Consider the following 27851-nt stretch of genomic DNA (forward strand, 5'->3'; position numbering starts at 1 on the left):
ATGTCCTAAGAAAGGTTCCGCAACATGGAATGTCCTAAGAAACATTCCGCCACATGGAATGTCCTTAGAAAAATTCCACCACATGGAATGTCCTAAAAAACATTCCGCCAAAAGGAATGTCCTAAGAAAGGTTCCGCAACATGGAATGTCCTAAGAAACATTCCGCCACATGGAATGTCCAAAGAAACATTCCGCCACATGGAATGTCCTAAAAAACATTCCGCCAAAAGGAATGTCCTAGGAAAGGTTCCGCAACATGGAATGTCCTAAGAAACATTCCGCCACATGGAATGTCCTGAGAAATATTCCGCCACATGGAATGTCCTAAAAAAGATTCCGCCGAATGGAATTTCTTAAGAAACATTCCGCAAAATGGAATGTCCTAAGAAAGGTTCCGCAACATGGAATGTCCTAAGAAACATTCCGCCACATGGAATGTCCTGAGAAACATTCCGCCACATGTAATGTCCTAAGAAAGATTCCGCCGAATGGAATTTCCTAAGAAACATTCCGTAAAATGGAATGTCCTGAGAAACATTCCGCCGCATGGAATGTCCTAAGAAACATTTCGCCTCATGGAATGTCCTAAGAAACATTCCACCAAAAGGAATGTCCTAAGAAACATTCCACCAAATAGAACGATCTAAGAAACATTCCGCCACATGGAATGGCCAAAGAAACATTCCGCCAAATAGAAGGGTCTAAGAAACATTCCGCCACATGGAATGGCCAAAGAAACATTCCGCCAAATGGAATGCCCTAAAAAACATTCCGTTAAATAGAACGTTCTAAGAAACATTCCGCCACATGGAATGTCCTTAGAAACATTCCGCCACATGGAATGTCCTAAAAAACATTCCGCCAAAAGGAATGTCCTGAGAAAGATTCCGCCAAATGGAATTTCCTAAGAAACATTCCACCGAATGGAATGTCCTAGGAAACATTCCACCAAATGGAATGTCTTAAGAAACATTCCGCCAAATGGAATGTCCTCAGAAACATTCCGCCAAATGGAATGCACAAAGAAACATTCCGCCACATGGAATGTCCTAAGAAACATTCCGCCACATGGAATGTCCTAAGAAATATTCCGCCAAATGGAATGTCCTAAGAAAGATTCCACCAAACGGAATGTCCTAAGAAACATTCCGCCAAATAGAACGATCTAAGAAACATTCCGCCACATAGAATGTCCTAAGAATCATTCTGCCAAATAGAACGGTCTAAAAAACATTCCGCCACATGGAATGGCCAAAGAAACATTCCGCCAAATGGAATGTCCTAAAAAAACATTCCGCCAAATAGAATGCGCTAAAAAACATTCCGTCAAATAGAACGTTCTAAGAAACATTCCGCCACATGGAATGTCCTTAGAAACATTCCGCCACATGGAATGTCCTAAAAAACATTCCGCCAAAAGGAATGTCCTAAGAAAGATTCCGCAACATAGAATGTCCTAAGAAACATTCCGCCACATGGAATGTCCTTAGAAACATTCCGCCACATGGAATGTCCTAAAAAACATTCCGCCAAAAGGAATGTCCTAAGAAAGGTTCCGCAACATGGAATGTCCTAAGAAACATTCCGCCACATGGAATGTCCTAACTAACATTCCGCCACATGGAATGTCCTGAGAAAGATTCCGCCAAATGGAATTTCCTAAGAAACATTCCGCCGAATGGAATGTCCTAGGAAACATTCCACCAAATGGAATGTCTTAAGAAACATTCCGCCAAATGGAATGTCCTCAGAAACATTCCGCCAAATGGAATGTTCTAAGAAACATTCCGCTTAATGGAATGCCCAAAGAAACATTCCGCCACATGGAATGTCCTAAGAAACATTCCGCCACATGGAATGCCCTAAGAAACATTCCGCCACATGGAATGTCCTAAGAAATATTCCGCCAAATGGAATGTCCTAAGAAAGATTCCACCAAACGGAATGTCCTAAGAAACATTCCGCCAAATAGAACGATCTAAGAAACATTCCGCCACATAGAATGTCCTAAGAATCATTCTGCCAAATAGAACGGTCTAAAAAACATTCCGCCACATGGAATGGCCAAAGAAACATTCCGCCAAATGGAATGTCCTAAAAAAACATTCGGCCGAATAGAATGCCCTAAAAAACATTCCGTCAAATAGATCGTTCTAAGAAACATTCCGCCACATGGAATGTCCTTAGAAACATTCCGCCACATGGAATGTCCTAAAAAACATTCCGCTAAAAGGAATGTCCTAAGAAAGTTTCCGCAACATGGAATGTCCTAAGAAACATTCCGCCACATGGAATGTCCTTAGAAAAATTTCGCCACATGGAATGTCCTAAAAAACATTCCGCCAAAAGAAATGTCCTAAGAAAGGTTACGCAACATGGAATGTCCTAGGAAAGATTCCGCCGAATGGAATTTCCTAAGAAACATTCCGCAAAATGGAATGTCCTAAGAAACATTCCGCCACATGGAATTTCCTAAGAAACATTTCGCCTCATGGAATGTCCTAAGAAACATTCCACCAAAAAGAATGTCCTAAGAAACATTCCGCCAAATAGAACGATCTAAGAAACATTCCGCCACATGGAATGGCCAAAGAAACATTCCGCCAAATAGAAGGGTCTAAGAAACATTCCGCCACATGGAATGGCCAAAGAAACATTCCGCCAAATGGAATGTCCTAAAAAAACATTCCGCCAAATGGAATGTCCTAAAAAAATATTCCGCCAAATGGAATGCCCTAAAAAACATTCCGTCAAATAGAATGTTCTAAGAAACATTCCGCCACATGGAATGTCCTTAGAAACATTCCACCACATGGAATGTCCTAAAAAACATTCCGCCAAAAGGAATGTCCTAAGAAAGGTTCCGCAACATAGAATGTCCTAAGAAACATTCCGCCACATGGAATGTCCTTAGAAACATTCCGCCACATGGAATGTCCTAAAAAACATTCCGGCAAAAGGAATGTCCTAAGAAAGGTTCCGCAACATGGAATGTCCTAAGAAACATTCCGCCACATGGAATGTCCTAACTAACATTCCGCCACATGGAATGTCCTGAGAAAGATTCCGCCAAATGGAATTTCCAAAGAAACATTCCGCCAAATGGAATGTCCTAAAAAAACATTCCGCCAAATAGAACGTTCTAAGAAACATTCCGCCACATGGAATGTCCTTAGAAACATTCCGCCACATGGAATGTCCTAAAAAACATTCCGCCAAAAGGAATGTCCTAAGAAAGGTTCCGCAACATGGAATGTCCTAAGAAACATTCCGCCACATGGAATGTCCAAAGAAACATTCCGCCACATGGAATGTCCTAAAAAACATTCCGCCAAATGGAATGCCCTAAAAAACATTCCGTCAAATAGAACGTTCTAAGAAACATTCCGCCACATGGAATGTCCTTAGAAACATTCCGCCACATGGAATGTCCAAAAGGAATGTCCTAAGAAAGGTTCCGCAACATAGAATGTCCTAAGAAACATTCCGCCACATGGAATGTCCTTAGAAACATTCCGCCACATGGAATGTCCTAAAAAACATTCCACCAAAAGGAATGTCCTAAGAAAGGTTCCGCAACATGGAATGTCCTAAGAAACATTCCGCCACATGGAATGTCCTAACTAACATTCCGCCACATGGAATGTCCTGAGAAAGATTCCGCCAAATGGAATTTCCTAAGAAACATTCCGCCGAATGGAATGTCCTGGGAAACATTCCACCAAATGGAATGTCTTAAGAAACATTCCGCCAAATGGAATGTCCTCAGAAACATTCCGCCAAATGGAATGTTCTAAGAAACATTCCTCTTAATGGAATGCCCAAAGAAACATTCCGCCACATGGAATGTCCTAAGAAACATTCCGCCACATGGAATGCCCTAAGAAACATTTCGCCACATGGAATGTCCTAAGAAATATTCCGCCAAATGGAATGTCCTAAGAAAGATTCCACCAAACGGAATGTCCTAAGAAACATTCCGCCAAATAGAACAATCTAAGAAACATTCCGCCACATAGAATGTCCTAAGAATCATTCTGCCAAATAAAACGGTCTAAAATACATTCCGCCACATGGAATGGCCAAAGAAACATTCCGCCAAATGGAATGTCCTAAAAAAACATTCCGCCAAATAGAATGCCCTAAAAAACATTCCGTCAAATAGAACGTTCTAAGAAACATTCCGCCACATGGAATGTCCTTAGAAACATTCCGCCACATGGAATGTCCTAAAAAACATTCCGCTAAAAGGAATGTCCTAAGAAAGGTTCCGCAACATGGAATGTCCTAAGAAACATTCCGCCACATGGAATGTCCTTAAAAAAATTGTTTTGTCTCACACCTGAGCACGATCCCCGAAGATGGCGCACGGATGCCCTTCACCTGCTACAAGCAGTATGGATCTAGAGACCACAGATATGAATGAAAAAGAGGACTTTGCTTTAAATGCAGGACGTGCAGATGCTAATACCTACTTTTTGGACTGTGACGAGCGAGATGCCATACAAGTTATGAGCATCAAACACCTTGAATATAAGGTACAACAATTAGCAGAAAAAGAGCTCAAACTTTTTTGGACCGTGAGTTCCCTGAAGTCCTATGTTGCATGTGAACGGGTCCCTAGGGGCTTGCGCCAGTATAAGGAAATTTCACAATTTACAGAAGATTTAGAGTTCAAGCAGGAGTGGGATGAATTACATCAACAACACGCTCTTAATTTACTGAAATTTGTTCTAAAACAGAATGAAAAACAGTATGAAGAAATTACAGAGGAATTGTGCCGAGCTAAAATAGAACTAAGAAAAAGAACACCGCAGAAAGATCTAAAAAGTTTTACAACAAAAATGGACGCCAAACTAATTAAGCTACAAAATGAAATTAAAGAACAAAAAAAAGACAAATTCATAAGGGACAAAATCGATTATGATTCGGGAAAAGCGTTTATGAAGAAAAAAACAAGTATGGAAGATAGAAGAAAAAAATGGACCCAGAAACCACACGCCAACAACAATTACAATAAAAATAAAACACAAAACACAACCAAACGTAAAAAAACCTCTGATTTCTGGACAACAGAATCAGATTCCTCTTCAGCAGATGAAAGAAAGAGTAATACACAGCCACAAAGGTTCCTCAACATGGAATGTCCTAAGAAACATTCCGCCACATGGAATGTCCTAAGAAACATTCCGCCACATGGAATATCCTAAGAAAGATTCCGCCGAATGGAATTTCCTAAGAAACATTCCGCAAAATGGAATGTCCTAAGAAACATTCCACCACATGGAATGTCCTAAGAAACATTCCACCAAATGGAATGTCCTAAGAAACATTTCGCAAATAGAACGTTCTAAACAACATTCCGCCACATGGAATGTCCTTAGAAACATTCTGCCACATGGAATGTCCTAAGAAACATTCTGCCAAAAGGAATGTCCTAAGAAACGTTCCACAACATGGAATGTCCTAAGAAACATTTTACCAAATGGAACGGTCTGAGAAACATTCCGCCAAATGGAATGGCCTAACAAACATTCCGCCACATGGAATGGCCTAAGAAACATTCCACCAAAAATAATGCCCTAAGAAACATTCCGCCAAATGGAACAGTCTAAGAAACATTCCGCCAAATGGAATGGCCAAAGAAACATTCAGCCAAAATGGAATGTCCTAAGAAACATTCCGCCACATGGAATGTCCAAAAAAACATTCCGCCAAATGGAATGTCCTAAGAAACGTTCCGCCACATGGAATATCCTAAGAAACATTCCGCCAAATAGAACGTTCTTAGAAACATTCCGCCACACAGAATGTTCTAAGAAACATTCCACCCAATGGAATGCCCTAAGAAATATTCTGCCAAATGGAATGTCCTAAGAAGCATTCCGCCACATGGAATGCCCTAAAAAACATTCTGCCACATGGAATGTCTTCAGAAAAATTCCGCCACATGAAATGTCCTAAGAAACATTCCGTCAAATGGAATGGCCTTAAAAAACATTCCGGCAAATAGAACGATCTAAGAAACATTCCGCCACATGGAATGGCCAAAGAAAAATTTCGCCACATGGAATGGCCAAAGAAATATTCCGCCAAATGGAATGTCCTAAGAAACATTCCGCCAAATAGAATGGTCTAAGAAACATTCCATCACATGGAATGGCCAAAGAAACATTCCGATAAATGGAATGTCCTAAAAAACATTCCGCCAAATGGAATGTCCTAAGAAACATTCCGTCAAATAGAACGTTCTAAGGAAAATTACACCACACGGAAGGGCCAAAGAAACATTCCGCCAAATGGAATGTCCTAAGAAATGTTCCACAACATGGAATGTCCTAAGAAACATTCCGCCAAATGGAACGGTCTAAGAAACATTAAGCCAAACAGAATGGCTTAAGAAACATTGCACCAAATGGAATGGCCTAAGAAACATTCTGCCAAAAGGAATGGCGTAAGAAACATTCCGCCACATGGAATGGCCTAAGAAAAATTCCACCAAATGGAATGTCCTAAGAAACATTCCGTCACATGAAATGTCCTAAGAAACGTTCCGCCAAATGGAATGTCCTAAGAAACGTTCTGCCACATGGAATATCCTAAGAAACATTCCGCCAAATAGAACGTTCTAAGAAACATTCCGCCACATGGAATGTTCTAAGAAACATTCCGCCTAATGGAATGCCCTAAGAAACATTCCGCCACATGGAATGTCCTAAGAAACATTCCGTCACATGGAATGCCCCAAGAAACATTCTGCCTCATGGAATGTCCTAAGAAACATTCCACCAAATGGAATGCCCTAAGAAACATTCCGCCTAATGGAATGGCCCTAGAAACATTCCGCCAAATAGAACGATCTAAGAAACATTCCGCCAAATAGAACGATTTAAGAAACATTCCGCAACATGGAATGGCCAAAAAAAAATTTCGCCACATGGAATGGCCAAAGAAACATTCCACCAAACGGAATGTCCTAAGAAACATTCTGCCAAATGGAACGGTCTAAGAAACATTCCGCCAAATGGAATGTCCTAAAAAACGTTCCGCAACATGGAATGTCCTAAGAAACATTCCGTCAAATGGAATGTCCTAAAAAACGTTCCGCAACATGGAATGTCCTAAGAAACATTCCGCCATATGGAATGTCCTAAGAAACATTCCACCACAGGGAATGTCCTAAGAAACATTCCGACAAATTGAAAGACCTAAGAAACATTCCGCCAAATGGAATGATCTAAGAAACATTCCGCCACATGGAATGGTCTAAGAAACATTCTGCCAAATGGAATGTCTCAAGAAACATTGCGCCACATGGAATGTCATAAGAAACATTCCGCCATATGGAATGTCCTAAGAAACGTTCCGCCACATGGAATGTCTTAAGAAATATTCCGCCAAATATAACAGTCTAAGAAATATTCCGCCAAATAGAACAGTCTAAGAAACATTCCGCCAAATGGGACGGCCTAAGAAACATTTGCCAAATGGACTGTCTTAAGAAACATTCCGCCAAATAGAATGGCCTAAGAAACATTCCCCAAATGCAAAATTCTAAGAAACATTCCGCCACATGGAATGTCCTAAGAAACGTTCCTTTACATGGAATGTCCTAAGAAACATTCCGCCAAATAGAACAGTCTAAGAAATATTCTGCGAAATAGAACAGTCTAGAAATATCCCGCTACATGGAATGTCCTAAGAAACGTTCCGCCACATGGAATGTCCTAAGAAACATTCCGCCAAATAGAACAGTCTAAGAAATATTCAGCGAAATAGAACAGTCTAGAAATATTCCGCTAAATGGAATATCCTACGAAACATTTCGCCACATAGAATGGAAAGGGGAACATGACCTTTAATTATGTTACAGGACTAAATAAGGTTCAGGAGGGAAATTTTTTTTTTTTTAACTGAACTCAAGAACAAGGGGGCACAGTGAGAGGTTAGTTGGAGGAAAGATCAGAAGCAATGTGAGAAAATAATTTAACGAAATAGTAGTAAATGCTTGGAACAAACTTCCAGCAGATGTGGTAGGTAAAACTACAATAAGAGACAATCTTCTATGTCTATAATTTTTGTTGGAGTGCAGGCGCCCTATGGCTATGTTCACACCTAGTAACTCAGTCAGTAGTTTTTCAACCAAAACCAGGAGAGGGCTGAAAATACAGAAACTGTGCAAATCTTTTCAATATAATTTTTCTCCTGTCGGTTCCACTCCTGATTTTGGCTACAAACACCGACAGAAATACTGACCAAAATACTGTGTGTGAGCATAGCCTAAAGCAACGTTCTCAATTATGGGAAGGCCATTCACAATCATTACATAGAGGATTTCATTAAATTACTTTTTCAAATGAGATTTTCTTACCATTTACATTAAAGAATTTATCAATATTATGAGCGTTATTTTTAACCACATAAATTGGAGTTGCTTGGAGTTGTACTTTATACACAACTTCTCGCACCGATCAAACTTTTTTTTTTTTTTTTTTAATGAAGTGTAATTATCCACTCTTTTCTTAGAGGAGAATTTTAAATAGCGGCTGGCAATTAATCATGGGCTTTTTTTGTAATTATATTTGATTTTTCCGTCACATAGCTCTTTTTATACCGCAATTATGGAATTATAATCATAAAAAATGAATGATTAATTCTTTCTGAAAGTTAATAAATCTAAGTAAATAACAGGAGAGTATATGAAGCATACCATCCAGATGCCTTGGATTATGGAGATAACTCATACACCAGACACGGCGAGATTCACAAAATTGTCTTGGTCCCTTGTGTAAATCTCCTCGCCTGTTCACTAAATAGTGAGGAAATATTTATGCGGAACTAAAGCATTTCCCAGTTTCACCAGCTGGAAGAGACCGCAAAAAAAAAAACATTATAAGGCTATGTTCGCACTTCGGGAACATAGCGAGAAAGGGTGTCCTTGATTATAATGAGACGACTGCCTTTCCCTGCTATGTTCCTAAAGAGGGAACAATGGGGGAGATTTATTAAACTGGTGTAAAGTAGAATTGTCTTAGTTGCCCCTAGCAACCATTCAGATTCCACCTTTAATTTTTCATAGAGTCTGTGAGGGATGAAAAATGGAATCTGATTGGTTGCTAGGGGCAACTAAGACAATTCTACTTTACACCAGTTTGCTAAATGTCCCTCATAGTCAAAAAGTATTTTTCTATTTTTCATAGTAGGATGCATCAAATAGCCAACACTACAAAGGCGAATTTAATAAGACAAGTATGCAATTTGGGTAGACCCCAATTAGATGAAAAAAAAAAAAAAAATTGTTGAAAAACTCTTTTATAAAGAGTGGGTGGGGCTTAATGGTCGACTGATTTGCTAAAGTTGAAATCAGAAATTGTTAGTAATTATAGCTGAAATGTAGATGGAAATATAAAAATAGATGGCGTAGATGAGCGCGACTCTAGCATGCTCCAGTCTGTTCCTTCGGTATTTGAACACAGGTGGCTGAAGAAGTTGAATGCTGCCCTAAGGAGTCTGGATACAGCATACAGTGGCAAAGTGTCACTGTCAATTTGTGGAGCACAGACATCTAGCGGTATGAGAGTCAAGTCCCTTTTCAATGGTCCGACTAGGGAAAGATAACAAGTGCCGATCTGGATCATCGGCTATTGTTTACTGATCCTTCACAAAACGTAATTAATCATGCTGGAACCAGACGGCAGGGACAAGACAAGACAGTGAGCCCTGACACTGAACCCACCAACTGTCCCTACCTACTTGCCTCAAACAGCCCTAGGTAGCCGCGGACAACCATGAAGGCGGTCCCTGCACTACAATAGGTGCACACAGAACAAGACAGACAAACAAACACAATAAAGAATAGCCAACAGTCCGGGTCACAACAATCAGGCAGCAAAAGTACAAAATCAGGATCCAATAGGCGAAGTAAAAGTCCAGGCAATATGGTCAGAGGCAGGCGGCAAGCAAGGGAGGTCAAAGATACAAAGCAAAGATCAGGAGAAGCAAAGAACAGAAAACACAAGCAGGCAGAGACAAAGTCAATAACCAGCAATGAGAATCCAGACTGGGGTTAGTTATATAGGAGGCCAGGGCTCTGGTCCAGAATGCAATTGGACCAACCCCTGATCTCTAAGCCCAGACACCTGACAACAAAACACAGGAAAACCTGTCAGTCACAGCAGAACCAAAACATGGCCAGACAGAATTCAGCAGGTGCTGTTGGGTGTGTCCACCAAACCAAGTGAGCAGATAAACCAGTGTTCAGACAGTGCAAAACAAACACAGAAACAGAATATGAGAAATTCAGCCCCTTCTCGGCCGCACAGCACGAGCCAAGGGGCGCATAGCGCTCCGCAAAGATACCATCCTGACAAGAGCCTTGAAACATGACTAAGAATATTAGGTACACTAGACAGCAGTTTTCAAGGTTTTTGAACGTCATAAGTACAGAAAAACGTGTAGACTAATTAGATGCCTTTGATGCATCTGTGGGTGGTACTGGTTCACATTGCATAATGCAGCGAAAGGTATAAACGCTTATCAGCAATGCTTTGTGGGGGAAAAGACATGCAAATTAGCTCTCTTTCAAAAAGAGGAAAGCTGTCTCTCTAGTGCCATCTATAGGCAGATACCTGTAAGTCAACCCTGGCTTAGCTCCCATCTCTCCCCCAACCCCAGCTCTCAACCCCGGCTCTAACCCCCCCCCCCCCCCCCCGGCTCATTCACCAACATGCAAAGTGTAGAAGAGCACACGGAGCGTGCGGCAGACGTGCGGCGGACATGTGGCGGCTGTGAAAGTCCACGAGGGGATTAGGTGTGTAGGGGGTGTGTGGTCTTACTTTTGAGGGGGGGCTTTAGTTTAGGGTAGTGGTGTCTTATTTTTGGGAGAATGGCTTACTTTAGGCTAGTTGGTAGCATAGTGGGGGTGTCTTATTTTAGGAGGATGTCCTATTTTCGGGGAAACACAGTATGAAAGAGCCCTGAAATGTGACTAGAGATATTAGCCAAGCCAGGTACTCATCTATAAGCTGCTCTTGCATGGTCTTTGCCTTATCTATAGCTACCTATAGGTGGAGCTAGAAAGGCAGTTTCTTCTCTTCTGGAAGACAGCCCACTCCCACAGGGAAGACTTATAAGATCAGAGATTTTTAACAATAAAATATCTGTACTTCTAAATCTTTTCCTACCAATCTATATACCAATCTACTCTACTCTTCTTCCTCTGTTACATGCTGACAGCAGATGGGACAGAATGCAGCAGAATACAGGCTGTAATGGCCCTTTCAATATAAGACTTAGTAAAATAGAAAATCCAAATAAAATAAAGATGAGTTGCTTTACATTGACATATTTTAGGGTTAGATATTGCAGGCTGCGTCCATTTATATTAACCCAAGTTCTAGAGTGAATAAAGTAAGTATTGTAATACTTAATCGAGCTGGTGGAACGGTATCCACCTTTCCCAGAAGAGATCTGAGACATTCAGTTCTGCTCTTTATGTGACAAAACCTCTTGTAATCTGACACCTAGAACAGAAAATAAAGGCCCTATCTGACAATTTCATTCTCACTTCACAAGAACAGTCATGTCAAAAGATGCCAGGGACTTTCAAATTTCTCGCCTATATATATTCCTTAGAAGGTACACTTGTTAGTTCCATACAATATTTTTCATTATGTCACAATTTTTTTTTTTTACATAGACGATTTGACATTTTAGGTATGTACTGTAGTTCTAGTAAACGAATCAACATTTTTGGGTATCAAAAAATATATAGCTGCTGATATATTAACATAACTACATAATGGCTTATTACATCATCTAATTTCTATTATTTGACCTTAGGCTATTTGTCACTCACTCTGAAGCATCTGGTATGTCCGTGTATTAAAGTGGGGGCTGTGCAATGCTTCTTTTCCCCTGTGGTGGCGCTGCAGGGAAACTCAACACTTGCAGCTTGGTTCCCTCAAAATTACAATTGATGAAGGGCAATAAGGCTGCCTATGATCGCCTTATCAACTTTGCCTCCAGTTCAGGTGTGGCTTGTAATAAAGGAGACTCTGTCAGTAGATGTATGCTATCTAAGAGAAGCATAAACTAGTGACAGAGAAGCTGAACAGAATGATGTATCACTTACATTGTTCTGTGCAGCTGATCCAGAAATATCCTGCTGAGTAACAAGGGCAATAAGTTATCCTCTCTATTATGTGCATGAGCCCAGTAGTCCTAGATATTCATGAGAAGCAGGAAACTCCACCCACCAGCTGCTGATTGGCAGTTATCTATCCATGCTGTGTATAGCCAGCCAACTGTCAATCAGCAGCTGGAGGGCGGGGGGAGGGGTGTGTCAAGAATCCTATTCTCCTGCATATTAGGAGATCGGCTGAGCAGAAATATACAAGTAATACACCGATCTGTTTAGTATTTCTGTCACTAGTTTATGCTATCCTTGTTTAAGGCAGAATTACCTAATGACAGATTCCTTTTAAGCTCCATTCATTTCGATGGAACTGAGTTGCAAAACCCCACCCAAACTGACAAGACAAGAGTGGTGCTGTCTCTGGAAGAAAGTGGCCATGTTTTATTTACAACGGATAACCCCTTTAATCAAGACTGAAAATGAGTGCTGATCAGTGCTCACCCATTTAAATGGGCCTCAACCTTCAAAAAAACTCTTATCAGGTATCTACAGACTGTGTCAACCATTATGACTGCAATGTACATTCAACATATTTGTTCTCTTTATCTAAGAAATATATACTTACATTAGCTCTTTAGGGACATCAGCACAGCATATGTGCATAGGTGAAATATAAGCCTGCTCCATATGCACCAGGTGCAGGTTGTGTAGGTTTAGGTTCCCACATAGCATTGAACGTATGCGATGAGAGATTAAAGCCAATGGGGGAGATTTATGAAAAGGTGTAAATATACACCTGGTGTAAACTGCCCACAGCAACCAATCACAGCTCAGCTTTCAGCTCTGGTAAAATATAAGAGGAGCTGTGATTGGTTGCTCTGGGCAGTTTGCACGAGGTGTATATTTACACCCTTTCATAAATCTCCCCCAATGTGTTCACCAATAGCTGCACAAAGTTGCCGGATTGATCAGTACAAGTTTTGGATACATTTGTTTTTGAAAAACAAGCCCTCATTGAAAAGGATGAAAAAATTTAATTGGAAAAATAAAAATTATCTGCATTTTGAAGGCAAGGGCATTATGTGACTAGGCAAAGGGGCAGAGATGTTAAAGCGGTACTACAATGAAAATCAACTTATACAGACTGTAAATTATTTTCATTAAAAAAAAAAAAAACTAAGGTCTTCTAGTACTCATCAGCTGCTGTACAACCTGCAGGAAGTGGTGTATTCTTTCCAGTCTGACACAGTGCTCTCTGCTGCTACCTCTGTCCGTGTCAGGAACTGTCCAGAGCAGGAGAGGTTTTCTAGTATATTTCCTGGAAAGTTCCTGACATGGACAGAGGTGGCAGCAGAGAGCACTGTGTCAGACTGGAAAGAATACACCACTTCCCGTGGGACATACAGCACCTGATAAGTACTGGAAGTACTGAAAATAAAAGTAATTTCTAAATTTGTATAACTTTCTGATAACAGTGGATGTCAGTGGATTTCAAAACTACCCCTTTAACATATTAGTCATAACCCCTTAGCCTTACATATGATAATCACTTACTTTGTCTTTCAGCTCACTACAGATATCTTGCTGTTGTTTTCTGTCATTTGCTACAAAGAGCTCTATCTCATACATAGAGCCAGCTTCGGCAATGGTCATTGCTGCCTTAATGAGAAAATCTTTTTTATAGCGAGTCCAGCTCTCCATCAAGGCTCTTCTTTGATCTCTATTGAAGCGATGTAAGTCCCACATCTTTTCATGGCTGACCTACACGTGGAACATAATGTAAGTGACAGCCAAGCTCCCTGCTATGCCACTCTCAAAAACATGCAACAATGGGGTGACCTGTGATTCATGGTCACCGCTATGGACATGAATATAAAACAATTAAAGTCACGCACAGCCTTGTATTGCTTCAAGCTCAAAACAAAATCTACCACGAGAATCGAAAAACTAGTTTAATGCACTGTTATCCAAATGGTTCACCATTGGCCGCACAATGTAGATCAATTGTTTGACTGCTCCATAGATGCCATTTTACTATAGCCCATATGGGTCAAAAATTGGAAATACACAAGAGTCATGTTGGCTCTGAAAGAAAGAGGCCATGTTTTTGTAGCACTGGATAACCCCTTTAATAGACTGCTCTCTGCAATATATGAGCTTCATTAGCTAGTAGACTGTACTCTCCATTTCGATACAGGGCACAACTGGGAGAGATATAAATTACTGCGGCCATTTACTTCCTCCTTGCTCATGTCAGTTGCAGGAGCAGATAGATGGAGAAAGAAATAGCTAAAATAATTTTACTGTATTAGCCAAACATAGTTACAGGCTGTAAGTGTGTCTTTAGAGGGAACTATGTTATAGAGTGATTACAGCAGCATCAGCTCGAGGTAGCTTAAGGTAGTGTTTAGGAGTAGTTTCTAAATTTGATGGAGCAGGGGTCTGCAGCACAAACAGCTAAGCTAAGGAAAAAGTGCACCATGGGAGGATCTAACAGCACTGAGTAGTCTTCATTTTTCACTGGAAGTAAACCTTAAAGGGAAACTGACAGCACAGATATGCATATATCTGTGCTACCAGTTTCCAATTGCTGATCACATGAGCAGTGTGTACTTACCATCCAGGCTGCTCTGTGATCTGCAATTTTCATGAAAAACAATCTTTCATCTTCAATATTCTCGGGCAGACAGTGTCATAGGAGTCCATGAGGAGCAGACAGACACACCTCTGTGACACTGTCAGCCTGGGAATAAAGATTGTTTTTCATGAAGATGCCGGATAATAGAGCAGTGTGGATGGTAAGTACGCACTGCTTGTGTAATCAACAATGGTAAACTGGTATATATATATATATATATATATATATATATATATATACACATATATATATATATATATATATATATATATATATATATATTGCTTGTGTGATCAACAATGGGAAACTGATATATATTTATGCACACTTCAGCATAAATTTCTTCTTTTTTGCAAAGTTACATTAAAGGGAAACTGACAGCATGGATATCTGTGTATATATATGTATATATATATATATATATATATATAAGAAAGAAAAAAAATTTATGCTGAAATGTGCATATATCCATTTTTTACTTAAAGGGATATTCCCATCGACAATGTTATCCTCTATCTACAGGACAGAGACTAACAAGCTGATCAGTGGGGTTCTGACCACTAGGACCCCCACAGCAGTCTATTCATTCTCTACGGGGCATCTGCTCGGTTTTGTCCTGTACCAAGCTTACTCTGGCGATTGTCACCTTTACATTATATGGCTGACCCCCCGTGTCACATCTCTGTACCAGAAGCTACAATGTCCGCCCTTTTCCGTGTAGTGCCAAGCTTAGTCCAGCCATTGTCACCTCTGTTATTGAATGTCTTAGGATTTGGCAGTAAGGAGAGATAATTATGGCTTTATGTTACAGCTTGGAAAACATTCAAGAATACTTGTTGGAGAATGTTATATATAGACCTGGCCACATCAAGTCTGAGTCTCTTATCACATCTAGGACATTGTCAGGGTATAGGCAAAAAAGCTGTGGATGAACGTGAGCTTAGGGGTGCAGCTCCAGCATGGAATACAATGCTTTACCCTAATGATAGGAAATATTCTCGTTTTCTCTGAATTTTTTTTTTTTGCTTTGAGTCAAAGTTAAGAGTGGCCAGAATAATAAACTACATGTTACTCTGTAACATATAAAAGGGTAAGTTCATCCTCAGTACATTTGCTTTGAGTGACAAATACATTTTAACACCGCAGTCCTGAAATAGGTCTTCACAATTAGAACTATCCATTCATTGCTTAAACACAGCTTTGATTTAAAAGGTACTCCGGTGAAAATCTTTTCCTTTCAAATCAACTGGTTTGAGAAAGTTATGTAGATTTGTAATTTACTTCTATTTAAAAAATCTCCAGTTTTCCTGTACTTATCAGCTGCTGTATGTCCTGTAGGAAATGGTTTATTCTTTCCAGTCTGACATAGTGCTCTCTGATGCCACCTCTGTCCATGTCAGGAACTGTCCACGGAAGGAGATGTTTTTTATGGGGATTTGCTGCTGCTCTGGACAGTTCCTGTCTAGGACAGAGGTGGCAGCAGAGAGCACTGTGTCAGTCTGCAAAGAATCCACCAAATCCTGCAGTATATACAGCAGCTGATAAGTACTGAAAGACTGGTGATTTTAAATTGAGGTAAATTACAAATCTGTATAACTTTTTGATACCAGTTGACTTAAAAGAATTTTTTTTTAAGACAATCAGATCATCCACTGGCTGACTATGCGTTTGGTCCTTACCTGCATTGGTTTGTCTCTTATTTTTATATAACTTACAAATCTATTTAAGGTAACTTGATTTGAAAGAAAAAAAAATCACTAGAATACCCCTTTAATACTGTTCTGGACAGTTCTACCTCCTCATAATGTAATGTTGTTGGGTAGAACTACAGATATCATTTGTTTGCCTTAAACAGTTATGTAAGAGACAGGCACCTGATCAGTGATCACTGGACAGTGATGAGCCGAAATGTCCTTTAAGGAATTCTCAGGCAAGCATAGCCTTCAACTGTGTGTGCACCTTTAAGACAAGGGGAGGTTCCAGTGCAGGCAGCATCTCTGAACAATGCTGCCTGCACCAACAGATGGGAGAGGGGCAGCAGGGGAGCACTATAACAGGTGACTTTTTTCATGAGACGAGGCCAAAGACTACATGGGGCACAGAGGAGGCCTAATACTATATGAGAGCACAGAAGAGATCTGACTACTATATAGAGGCGCAGAGAGGCCTAACACTATTGGGGGCACAGAGGAGGCCTAACACTATATGGGAGCACAAAAGATACCCAATACCGTGTGGGGGTGCAAAGGATGCCTAATATTTTAAAGGGGCACAAGGGGGCTTAATATTATACAGGGTACCAAGGGGGCTTAATACAGGATGGAAGCAAAAAGGGACCTAACTACTATATGGGTGCAAACTGGGGGGGAGCTATTATATTGGAGCACAGAGGGAGCCTAACAGTATATGAAGGCACAAGATAAATGTATAACTTTGAAGAATGTTTGACTTTTCATTCTCTTCTGTCTATACACATGGGGGCTTCATTATAGTTCTATGTAATAGCCCGATGCATAACATAAGTTACATTCTTATTTGATTACATTTTTTACTATGTTACTATGTGTCCATATTCATTGTTTATAAGAGAGTATTCATATTTTTATTCTAGAGGTTCAATTAAATGTACTTACCAGCTCCTGTCTTGGTTTTCGGGGAAGATGTTTAGATAACATATCCAAGTACAAGGTTCTTCTATTGGGAAAGTCACTTGGATACTGGCTTATAATTGTTTGAAAAATCCAGTGATCTTCTTTACTCCATTTACAGTCCCTGTAAAAAAAAAATATGCTAAATGTTCTAGATATTCATTTTTTTTCATTTTAAGAAGTTTCCCTGTGGTGGCCATGTTCGGGGAACACACTTCCTTCCTGTATTGCCAGTATAGATAGGGCAGCTAAAATATTTGTCATAGATCATATAGATGTGGCAGAGTTAAAAATCACATTGCATCCACCCAGCCCCTCCAGCCTCCATAACCATCTCCTTGTAATATAAACATATACCTATATATCCTTTGGGACGTAGGTAAGCATGAGGTGTGATTACAACATGATGCCTTGTGCTGAATAATGCCACAGGCAGAAGAGCAGACAAGAAATGATACAGCAGCTTTTGCAAATTAGCTGTGTGGAGAGATACTCTGCTGTGTAGAGCAATGTTTGTCAGCAGCTTTAAACAGGTAGGATAAAAGGTGGGAGGGCTGTGAGGGAGAGGTGAGGGAAAGCAATGCATCCTGGGAACTGTAGTATTCTTACACCAGGAAGAAGTGAGAGGACATGGTAGGAGAGAGGATTACAGGTCCATAAAACAAATAGACTTTTAGTGGTTCCAGAACTAGGGATGAGCAAACCGGCCGAGGTTCGGGTTCGTATGAACCTGAACTCTCGGCTTCTGATTCCCGCTGTCTGCCCGCTCCGTGGAGAGGGTGGATACAGCCGGAGGACCGCCTGGAAAACTGGCATACAGCCTATAGTTATGGCTGTATCCCAGTTTTCCAGGCGGTCCTCCCGCTGTATCCACCCTCTCCACGGAACGGGCAGACAGCGGGAATCAGAAGCCGATAATTCAGGTTCATATGAACCCGAACCTCGGCCGGTTCGTTCATCCCTATCCAGAACTGGGGCAGACCAGTAAGCAATGTCATGGCTGATTCATTAGTTCAAGGGAGGCCTGGATGCTTTTCTTGAAAAATATAATATTACAAGTTATGGGCATTAGATTACATGTGATAGAATGCTGATCCAGGGATTTATTAATGGAGTCGGGAAGGAATTTTATCCCTGTGATAGGGTAGCTGGAGTCTGCTTTATAAGGGTTTTTGCCTTCCTCTGGATCAACACAGTAGGATTTCTGTAGGTTGAACTTGATGGACTCGGAGAACCCCTTTAAATGGGTAGTACATTTAAAAAATTCTTACAAATAAACTGGTGCCAGAGATTTGTAATTTACTTTTATTAAAAAAGCTCAAGTCTTTCGGTACTTATCAGCTGCTGTATGTCCTGCAGGAAGTGGTGTATTCTTTCCAGTATGGAGAGCAGAAGAGGTTTTTTTTGGGGATTTGTTACAGCTCTGGACAGTTCCTGACATGGACAGAGGTGGCATCAGAGAGCACTGTGTCAGGCTGGAAAGAATACACCACTTTCTGCAGGACATACAGCAGCTGAAAAGTACTGGAAGACTGGAAAAAATTTTAATAGATGTAAATTACAAATCTCTGGCACCAGTTGATTTGAAAGAATTCTTTTTTTTGTGAACTACCCCTTTAAGGGAACTGAGCTGCAAATTCAACACCCAAACTGAGAACAGAACATTGAAGTAAATTACAAATATCTGCCACATGCTGGCACCAGTTGATTTGAAACACTTTTTTTTTTTATGAACAACCACTTTAAATTCCAAAATTTCTAATGATAATCAGAACTGTACAATCCTCTAAATCTATACAACGAAGCTGACAAGCAAAAGAAAACAAATAGTATCAGCCTAATGTTTTAATGCCCCAGTCAATGTAAAATTGCTAATTTTTATGCAGATAAGAGCGTTAAAAAAGAAGAAAATCTGTCTAATGAAATCTTTTTTGACCAATATGTCATTTTGCGATGACAAATTCCTTGTAACCCAGAATGACTTAATAAGGTGTTTTTACAATGGTCATTTTATACCAGACAAGCTCTTTACTGTGAAAAGGGATAAGCTCCTACTGTGAAGAACGCCCCCTGGCAAGTTGGGCACTGACATGTCCTACACAGTACAACCTTGTCTTCCGAGATGACTGTATAAAACACTCCTGTTATAAAGTGTTACCTGAATCTCGGGAAGGTATTTTTTAGATTTTCAATCGCTTAAATTCCTTATTTCTTTAATTCTCTAGGTAATCCGTTTAACTCATCCAAACCTATCCCGTCAGTCTTTAATGGAGAAGTCCGGACAAAATTTTTATTAAACTATTGTATTGCCCCCCAAGAGTTATACAAATCACCAATATACACTTATTACAGGAAATGCTTATAAAGTGCTTTTTTCCCTGCACTTACTACTGCATCAAGGCTTCACTTCCTGGATAAAATGGTGATGTCACTTCCTGGATAACATGGTTATGTCACTTCCTGGATAACATGGTGATGTCACTTCCTGGATAACATGGTGATGTCACTTCCTGGATAACATGGTGATGTCACTTCCTGGATAACATGGTGATGTCACTTCCTGGATAACATGGTGATGTCATGACCCAACTCCCAGAGCTGTGCGGGCTGTGGCTGCTGGAGAGGATGATGGCAGGGGGACACTGAGTGACACAGGGCACTGGAGGGACACTGAGCATCCCTCTGCCATCATCCTCTCCACAGCCCGCACAGCTCTGGGAGTCGGGTCGTGACATCACCATGTTATCCAGAAAGTGACATCACCATGTTATCCAGGAAGTGACATCACCATGTTATAAAGGAAGTGACATCACCATGTTTCCCCATAAGTAAAGCCTTGATACAGTAGTAAGAGCACTTTATAAGCATTTCCCGTAATAAGTGTATATTGGTGATTTGTATAACTTTTGGGGGGCAATACAATACTTTAATAAAAATTTTCACAGGACTTCTCCTTTAAGAGGTCTCCTAATCCTAAACATGACAATAGGCTAATGCCGGTCGATTTAGATGCAGTCATTATGGGCATGGTCAGGGATCACTGGTAGAAAGTAGTCACCTTTCACATCCATATCAACAGAATCAGGTCCTGTACGGGGTCCTAACAAACTATGGTCGTAACTTTTGGGAACCATAATATTGTGGGCGACAAATCCACATCGATGTGGAAACAGAATTCGTAAAATTGCGAACGTGACAAACAGCTTGAAGATAGACAGGAAAAACATATTGCAATTAAGTTCTCAACAACACAACAGCATCTGCTGATAGTCGTACAATGTCAACTTCTTACCAGGATGTTAAGCACAACTCCCTAGATCTTCCTCCTACACATATGTCCCCGGCGCCGCCTGTATCCAAATCAAATAAATCAAACTTGATTTAATTTTAACGTATACTTCAGTTATAGCCTTTTCTCTCCTGCCAACACTGCGCCGTGTACCATTTTCTAGGCTAGAATAATACTTTGTGCCTGACTGAACGTACTGTGATAAAACTTGGCTTTGGAGCTGATGACGGTTCAAAGAATAGAAGGCTAGTGCCAACATCTAGCTGAACCCTGCCCTTATCCACAGGCACAATAATGGAGAACCTCCGCATGGGCTCCAGCTTGGCTCGCACTATCACCAGTAATAATACTAGTGGTTAATGGCTCGGATATTGGAATGGATATCCCAGCTTTATGTTAGAGGTAGAAGAAACCAAATGTTACCATTGTTGAATAAGGTTGGATTCACGCTACGTTTTTTTCATACATTTTTGCAAAAAAAAAAACGGATGGAAAAAAGGATGCATTTGTGTGCATTTGTTTTTCCACTTCAATTATAAAAAAAAAGATCAAAACACATCCGTTTTATTTTAATTTCATTTTTTACACAAAAATAAGGTCAGCTACGTTTTTGTGGACGTTAAAAAAAATGGATGCGTTTTGATCCGTTTTTTATAATGTGGAAGTCAATGGAGAAACTGATCAAAACGGGTGCAGACAAATGCATTCGTTTTTTCATCCTTTTGCAAAACGGATTGAAAAAACGTAGTTTAAACCCAGCCTAATGCAGGTTAAGGCCATGTTCACACAAAGTATATGATCATTAAACAATGGCCGTTATTTAATGACAGCAGCCAATCACTTTAATTACTATGGAATTCCAGTACGAGTGTATACACACTGTATACACTTCGCCCGGGATTCCTTGCGGCCGCACAAAACACTGACATTAAATAGAGGCTGCACAAAATTGACAGTGCAGAAAATGTAAAGTGCAGCTCCGCCCATACTTTACATTGTCTCCTATGGTTAATTGGAGTACGGGAACACCCGAATGTGCCTGTATTCCAATTCCAAAGAATTTATGAACTTTACAGACAACGACCGTTCTGAGTCACAGAACAGCCGCTGTCTTACAAAGTGTGAACGTGGCCTAATGCAAAACCATCTTTAGGCAAGTGAATGGAGATTTCGATAGACCAGGATCCCGTATAGTACTAAGACCTGGCTGCTCACCATAAATCCTCATAGTGAATGAGACGTTACGGTAGTGTGGGTCTGCCAAAATGTTCCTTGTTATTTCAACCTTCAATCAGTAGTGTTTGGCCAGTGCAACAATCGATCTGAAAAGTGGGTGGACATAGCAATCTTTTCCAATGATAGTTTTGATGTTGGTAACCACTTCTGATGATCTATAAGTATACTCCATCAAACAATACTGAACAATGAGTTCCAGTGTTTACAAAGTCCAAGGACTAAGAGGGAAATTTACATGATAGTAAGTGACAAGCTGCAGGGTTAGGGTCCAACCACTCAGATTCACACCGATCCCAAGTCCATTGTCCACTGAGTGTATGGAGAGGCATGCTAGATGACTCAGCATGCTGCTGCTTTGTTCACTCACTGGACAATTGACCTCCATCCTCATGATCAGTGAGGGTTACAGCAGTCAGACCCCCGCCAATTTGATAGTTATTCCCTATCCTGTGGATGTGGGAGAACCTTTAATCTTGGGATAACCTGTTTAAAAGGAATTTGTCATCAGAAAATGACCTTTAATTTAAAAGGGTTTTCCAGGACTTTTCAATAAACTAGCATTGCATTGACTTTTGTGGGTGATGTACAGTATGTTCTATATACACATTCATTATTTATTTCTAGTGTTCTCATGGTCAGTCACATGACCACTCTGCCTGTGATTTCTTCCACTGAACATGGTCACATGGTTGTGTGTGGTTTTTTTTAGAATCTATTTAGGAACTCTAACTGTATTGTAAAATAATCCTGAAATTTTGCAGTGATCATGTTTACACTAGGACTAAACTAAGATGAGGCTTTCTGTTTTGTCTGCGATGATAAGGAGGAGGCTGCTGGAAAGTGATCTGTACCTGGAATGGTGACATCAGTAGATATTTAAGAAAATAGGCAATAACAGCTCAGCCTCCTTTCCCTGTGAAATGACCTCTGGAAAGGACACAGAGCATGCCTGTAAACCACTACCATTTACGTCAATGGAACATCTTCAGTTTGCTGTTGACAGGCCCCAAAATTATGCACATACATTTTTATTTTAAAGTTTTTTTAGAGGGTAATAAAAAAGAATATTTCAGTAAAAAATAGTCAATACATTCCTTTTATGTAAGACTAAGCTGAAGCAAAGTGAACCAAATGTACTAAGAGGCGCACGTTTTCTAATACACTGGCAAATGTTAGACTGAAATATTTGTGAGCTAGGAGCAGAAGCCCCGCCCTTCCCCCTAAATCCTGCTGATTTATAAAGTGTCAAAATGGAGGATGAGGCATACAGGCCTCATACTGTACATAACCCTAGTGTGTCTTCACAAGAACTGTTGACAAGGCAACTTAAACTTTCAGGCTATGTTCACACTGCGTATGTTTCCGGCCGTAGTGCGAACCGCGAATATACGCACATAGTTTTGAGGTTGATGCATTCGCTTGAAAGTATACGTGAAAGTTCACGGTTCGTACGCATCCGGCCGCATGTCTATTTTTCCCACGCCCATAGTTTCAGCTGCACATGTACGGCAGCGTACAAAATACGGCCAGACTCATACGTAGTGTGAACATAGCCTCAAGGGGTACTACGGCAAAATTGGTGCCACCTCTGTCCATGTCAGAAACTGTCCAGATCAGGAAAGGTTTCCTATGGGGATTTGCTGCTGCTCTGGACAGTTCCTGACATGGACAGAGATGGCAGCAGAGAGCACTGTGTCAGACTGGAAAGAATACACTACTTCCTGCAGGACATACAGCTGCTGATAAGTACTGGAAGACTGGAGATTTTTTTAATAGAAGTTAATTACAAATCAGTATTACTATCTGACACCAGTTGACTTAAAAGATTTTTTTTTTTAAACAATCAGATAATCCACTGGCTGACATTTGGTCCTTACCTGCAAGGATTTGTCTCTTTAATCACTATAAAGGATATTATAAAACCCATTGGCCTAGACCATGTGATGTCACTAAGCCTTTTAATACCATCAGTTTCGTGTACAGATAGACAGATGTGGGCGGCTAAAAAGACAAAGCCATCACAATACTTGCTGGCCAAAACCTTTACACATCACGGTTTTATGCTAAGCCCAAACTTCAAAGCACATTTTGGTGAATTAAGGTTAACTGGCCGTTCCGAAGCAACCACTTGAAGTGAACGCCGGCTAATGTGAAAGAATCGGAGCACAAAGCTGCGCTTGATAATATCTTCAGTGAAGTAGGCCACAGAACTCCTGTACCCCCTCACTTCCCGCAAGCGACGTGAAATTGCTAAGGAGTCTGACTCTGCACTAAAGCCCATTGTCTTCCAGAGCAGGTTCATACATCTGTTCCTGTCAGGAACGCTCAGTCCTCCTACACTTGTGCAGAAACCAGCACAGAGCCACTGGCGGCTCCTTCTCCTCACAAAGACATCTAATTACTCTGCCAAGCCCCAGACTCTACATAGGGGATTTCCACAGATATGTATAAAGAAATGACTTCTGTGTCAAGGAAATCTCATACACAAAGGCGTCTTATCAGATGCAATAAAGAAATAGATTATGGCTGACCGGCAGAGACAAGAAGGGCTGTAAGCAGCCGGCTTATACTCTTCTCTCTTCACACTTCAGCCAATAATTGACACTTCTGTCACTACAAGTACGATGTAGAGTGCATGCAGTCCAGTGGGTTTCTAACTCGGATTTTCAGTCTGAATGTTGCAGTCTTAAACACAGATTACAAAGGGGGTGATCTGAGTCCTGGCACCCCAAAGTGGTTTGTCAATAAGCGACATCACTTATTCTTCTTCCCATAAATTTTCAAATCCATGTTAGAATTGTATAAACTACAGTAGATTATCAATGAAGGTTCTGCAAAGAGGTCTAGGTGTAATTCCATCATGTGAATGGACCTTAAAGGGGTGTTCCCACCTGACAAAGTTATCGCCTAGTATAGTAAATGGGTAACGGGTCGCGCTCACTGGGGTAGCTGGGTGGGAATTGTACCTGCACAAAAGTTATCACCTATCAATAGAATAGGGGATAACTAGCTGATCATAAGGTGTCTGACCCCTAATCCCCGCCCCCTTCCTGTGATCCCAACCCAGCAGGTTCCATAAAGAATGAATGGAGTAGCAGTTCACATGATCCCCCACCAATCAGATAGGGTAAACTTTGTTTAGATAGGAACCCCTTTAAGGGTCCATTGGAAATTTTAAAGAGGTATTACTATCTCATAACGGCATATCACCAATTCTCTGCAGCCCACCCAGTGACTTAAATAAAATAGTGCAGCAGAGGTTAGTCCCAGACCCAAAGGTCAGGCACCCACTGATTATAAAGTCATAACCCTTTAAAGGCAATTGACACCTTTAAAAGCATTGTTCTAATTCTTGTTTTGTACATATTATGGTGCAAAAACATTTTCTCCATAGGATTTTTGTTAAAAGTTTGCTTAGTTTTTCTACTATAGCCGGTGGAGTTCTCTTTGTGATGCCCCTTGGAGCTGCAATTTAAAAAAAAAACAAAAAAAAAAACAGAAAGTCAGTCAGATAGACCTATCAAAATTTTTGGTTGAAAATTAATGAAGACTATTTAGAAATTTGTTGTATTCGGGAAATAAATAAACAATGTGTCCATCACCCAGACCACTAGAAAATTATATGTTTTTGTAACGACTGGAGTTGTGGATCCACTGTACCACAATAACGGTGATGTAAGCCGCACCAGAGTCTAAGGAGGCCGCTGGTCTTGACCAGTGCCCACCGCAAGGCGGGGTGGACTTGCTGCGGCAGGCGACCCTCAGGTCGCTACCCCTGGTTTGGATTGCTAGCGGCGGCGGGCGATGTGCAGCTGAAGACATGTAAGCAAGTAAGGCTGGGTTCACACTGCGTTTTTAGCATACGTTTAACGGATCCGTTTTTTTTAACGGGCAAAAAAAATATTGTGTCAGCAACATTTTTGTGTCCGTCAAAAAAAAATGATCCATTTTGATTTGTTTTTTTTTATAATGGAAGTCAATGGAAAAACGGATCAAAACGGATGCACACAAATGCATCCGTTTTTGCAAACCGTTTTTCATCCGTTTTTTTTTTCAAAAAACTGATGAAAAAAACAGATTTCAAAAACGCAGTGTGAACCTAGCCTAAGCTGGGACACACCAGGACTCACAGATGGACCCGGGATAGTAGTCACAGGTAGGACCCACAGATAACAGGAATCATGGGCAGGAATCACGAGGAGCTGGGAACGGGACATGGACCGCAGCAGAGAGTTCTGCCGCATTTACTCAGGGTGAACATACTCTTAGGGGCGTGTAAACACTCCTTGACTGTATAATCGGGCCAATCACCAGTCACATCTATTTAACTGTTCACTAAATTGTTAGACAAATTATAAACGCATATGTCTCAAGAACGGGAGGGAGTATCAAGAAACTGTAAAAAGTTGTGTGATCAGGGTACTCAATGCTATTCAATTTATATATATTTATATATATTTATATATATTTATATAATTTAGATATATTTATAGTAATTTTTGGGAGATCCTGACCACAGGTCATTCACAGGAGGAATTTGATATTCATCTTGAACTCTTCTACTTGTAAAAGCTGACAGGGAGAAACCAAACATAATGAGGAAGGCTGAAGCTGCATCTCATATGATACTCTACAGTGTAAGTTAGGGAACAGAAGATCTATGTGGTCGATCCAATGCTGCTCCGCTATGCTTAGAAGCAAATGCGATGTTAAGACTTTGTCTCCTCCATCTCTGTAGAACGTGAAGCATCTTGCGAAATGCCGACTAAAGTAGGAGAGCAACATCAGAGGCAAAAGTGGAATCATGGTGGTAGACACAAAAGCCACTACTTTATTATTTGATAAAAGTCCATGCTCCACTATACAAGTGCTAAAAAAAAACAGAGTTCTTCTTTAAATCTGATCTGCCCCTAGATCAGATTAGATTCCATAATTCCTGGCATCTGTTCGGATCCCACCAGATGCCGGCCTCACTAGCAGGCGGATATTCAGATCAAGAGAAGTCAGTCTGCAGCTCTTGTTAGTATTCATACACTGGCATAAGGAGCTTGGCACATCGCAAAGAAACTGGCACAAGGTGGTAGCCAAGCCATATGTACTGGCAGCTTTATTTCAGCTGAACAGCAATATTGCAATTGTAATCAACTGCAAATATCTTCCAATCTGACAGTTCATGCCTTCCCTGGCTAAGTATAGGATACAATTCATATGTACAATGAAGGCGAGAGGAATGAGCGGATTATTTTTACCAAGGATGGTTGGGCACGGAAGTGTGCGGAACTCATCAGTCAACGGCTGGTATAATATGCCCGAGGGAGGTACAGATGGTATGCTGCGGACACCTACTACTCAGTCACAGTCATGTCAGCACAATTTGATTATTTCTCTAACAACTTTGGCATACACAGTAGGATGGGGCCGCCTTAAACTGGTCCCTTGTTTTCAGGTCGCTGTTATATGAGCATGAAGCTGCGGTCGCTAATCTTTCTCACTGTGAGAGTCTTATTCACTTTGCAGAGATGGTCATGGGCCACATTCTACTCAGAACTGCAGAAGCTTTATAGGTAGAGATGAGCGGGACTCCTGCAAGCTCCACTCACGCTCAGGGAACAATTGGGAAGGGTTCAAAATAATAATCTAGCAGTGAATCTAGGAGACATCTGGAGCGTCACTCAGAGAGCAGGGGGTTAGGGACCATACCGAGCATTGTTCGGTAACTTTATTATTTTCGGCAGAAAAAGCCCCTCTGGCCCTTCCAGTCTGCCGTTTTAGTATTTCCTTTCTTATGGAAAATGGAAAGTATGGAAAATAATGTTGACATCACAAGGGCGGCAGCTGCAACAATATTAGCTATGGTGGCTCCTCCTCCTTTCAAATGAGCTTGTAACGCCTGGAGTAGTGGAT

General features: G+C 40.7%; 1 protein-coding gene across 7 annotated transcripts in view; it reads right to left on the reverse strand.

Annotated features, from left to right (window-relative positions):
- Positions 1–27851, reverse strand: part of CCDC148 (coiled-coil domain containing 148) — a 179904-nt gene that overhangs the window by 63937 nt on the left and 88116 nt on the right. For all 7 annotated transcript variants that reach the window (XM_069985104.1, XM_069985103.1, XM_069985102.1 and 4 more), the window contains 2 exons: positions 17408–17546; positions 13691–13897 (listed from right to left, as the gene is read on the reverse strand). In XM_069985104.1, the coding sequence (XP_069841205.1) occupies positions 13691–13897; positions 17408–17546 (346 nt within the window). The remainder of the gene's footprint in view (positions 1–13690; positions 13898–17407; positions 17547–27851) is intronic.

Source organism: Dendropsophus ebraccatus, chromosome 9 (genome assembly GCF_027789765.1).
Source record: "Dendropsophus ebraccatus isolate aDenEbr1 chromosome 9, aDenEbr1.pat, whole genome shotgun sequence".
Taxonomy (NCBI): domain Eukaryota; kingdom Metazoa; phylum Chordata; class Amphibia; order Anura; family Hylidae; genus Dendropsophus; species Dendropsophus ebraccatus.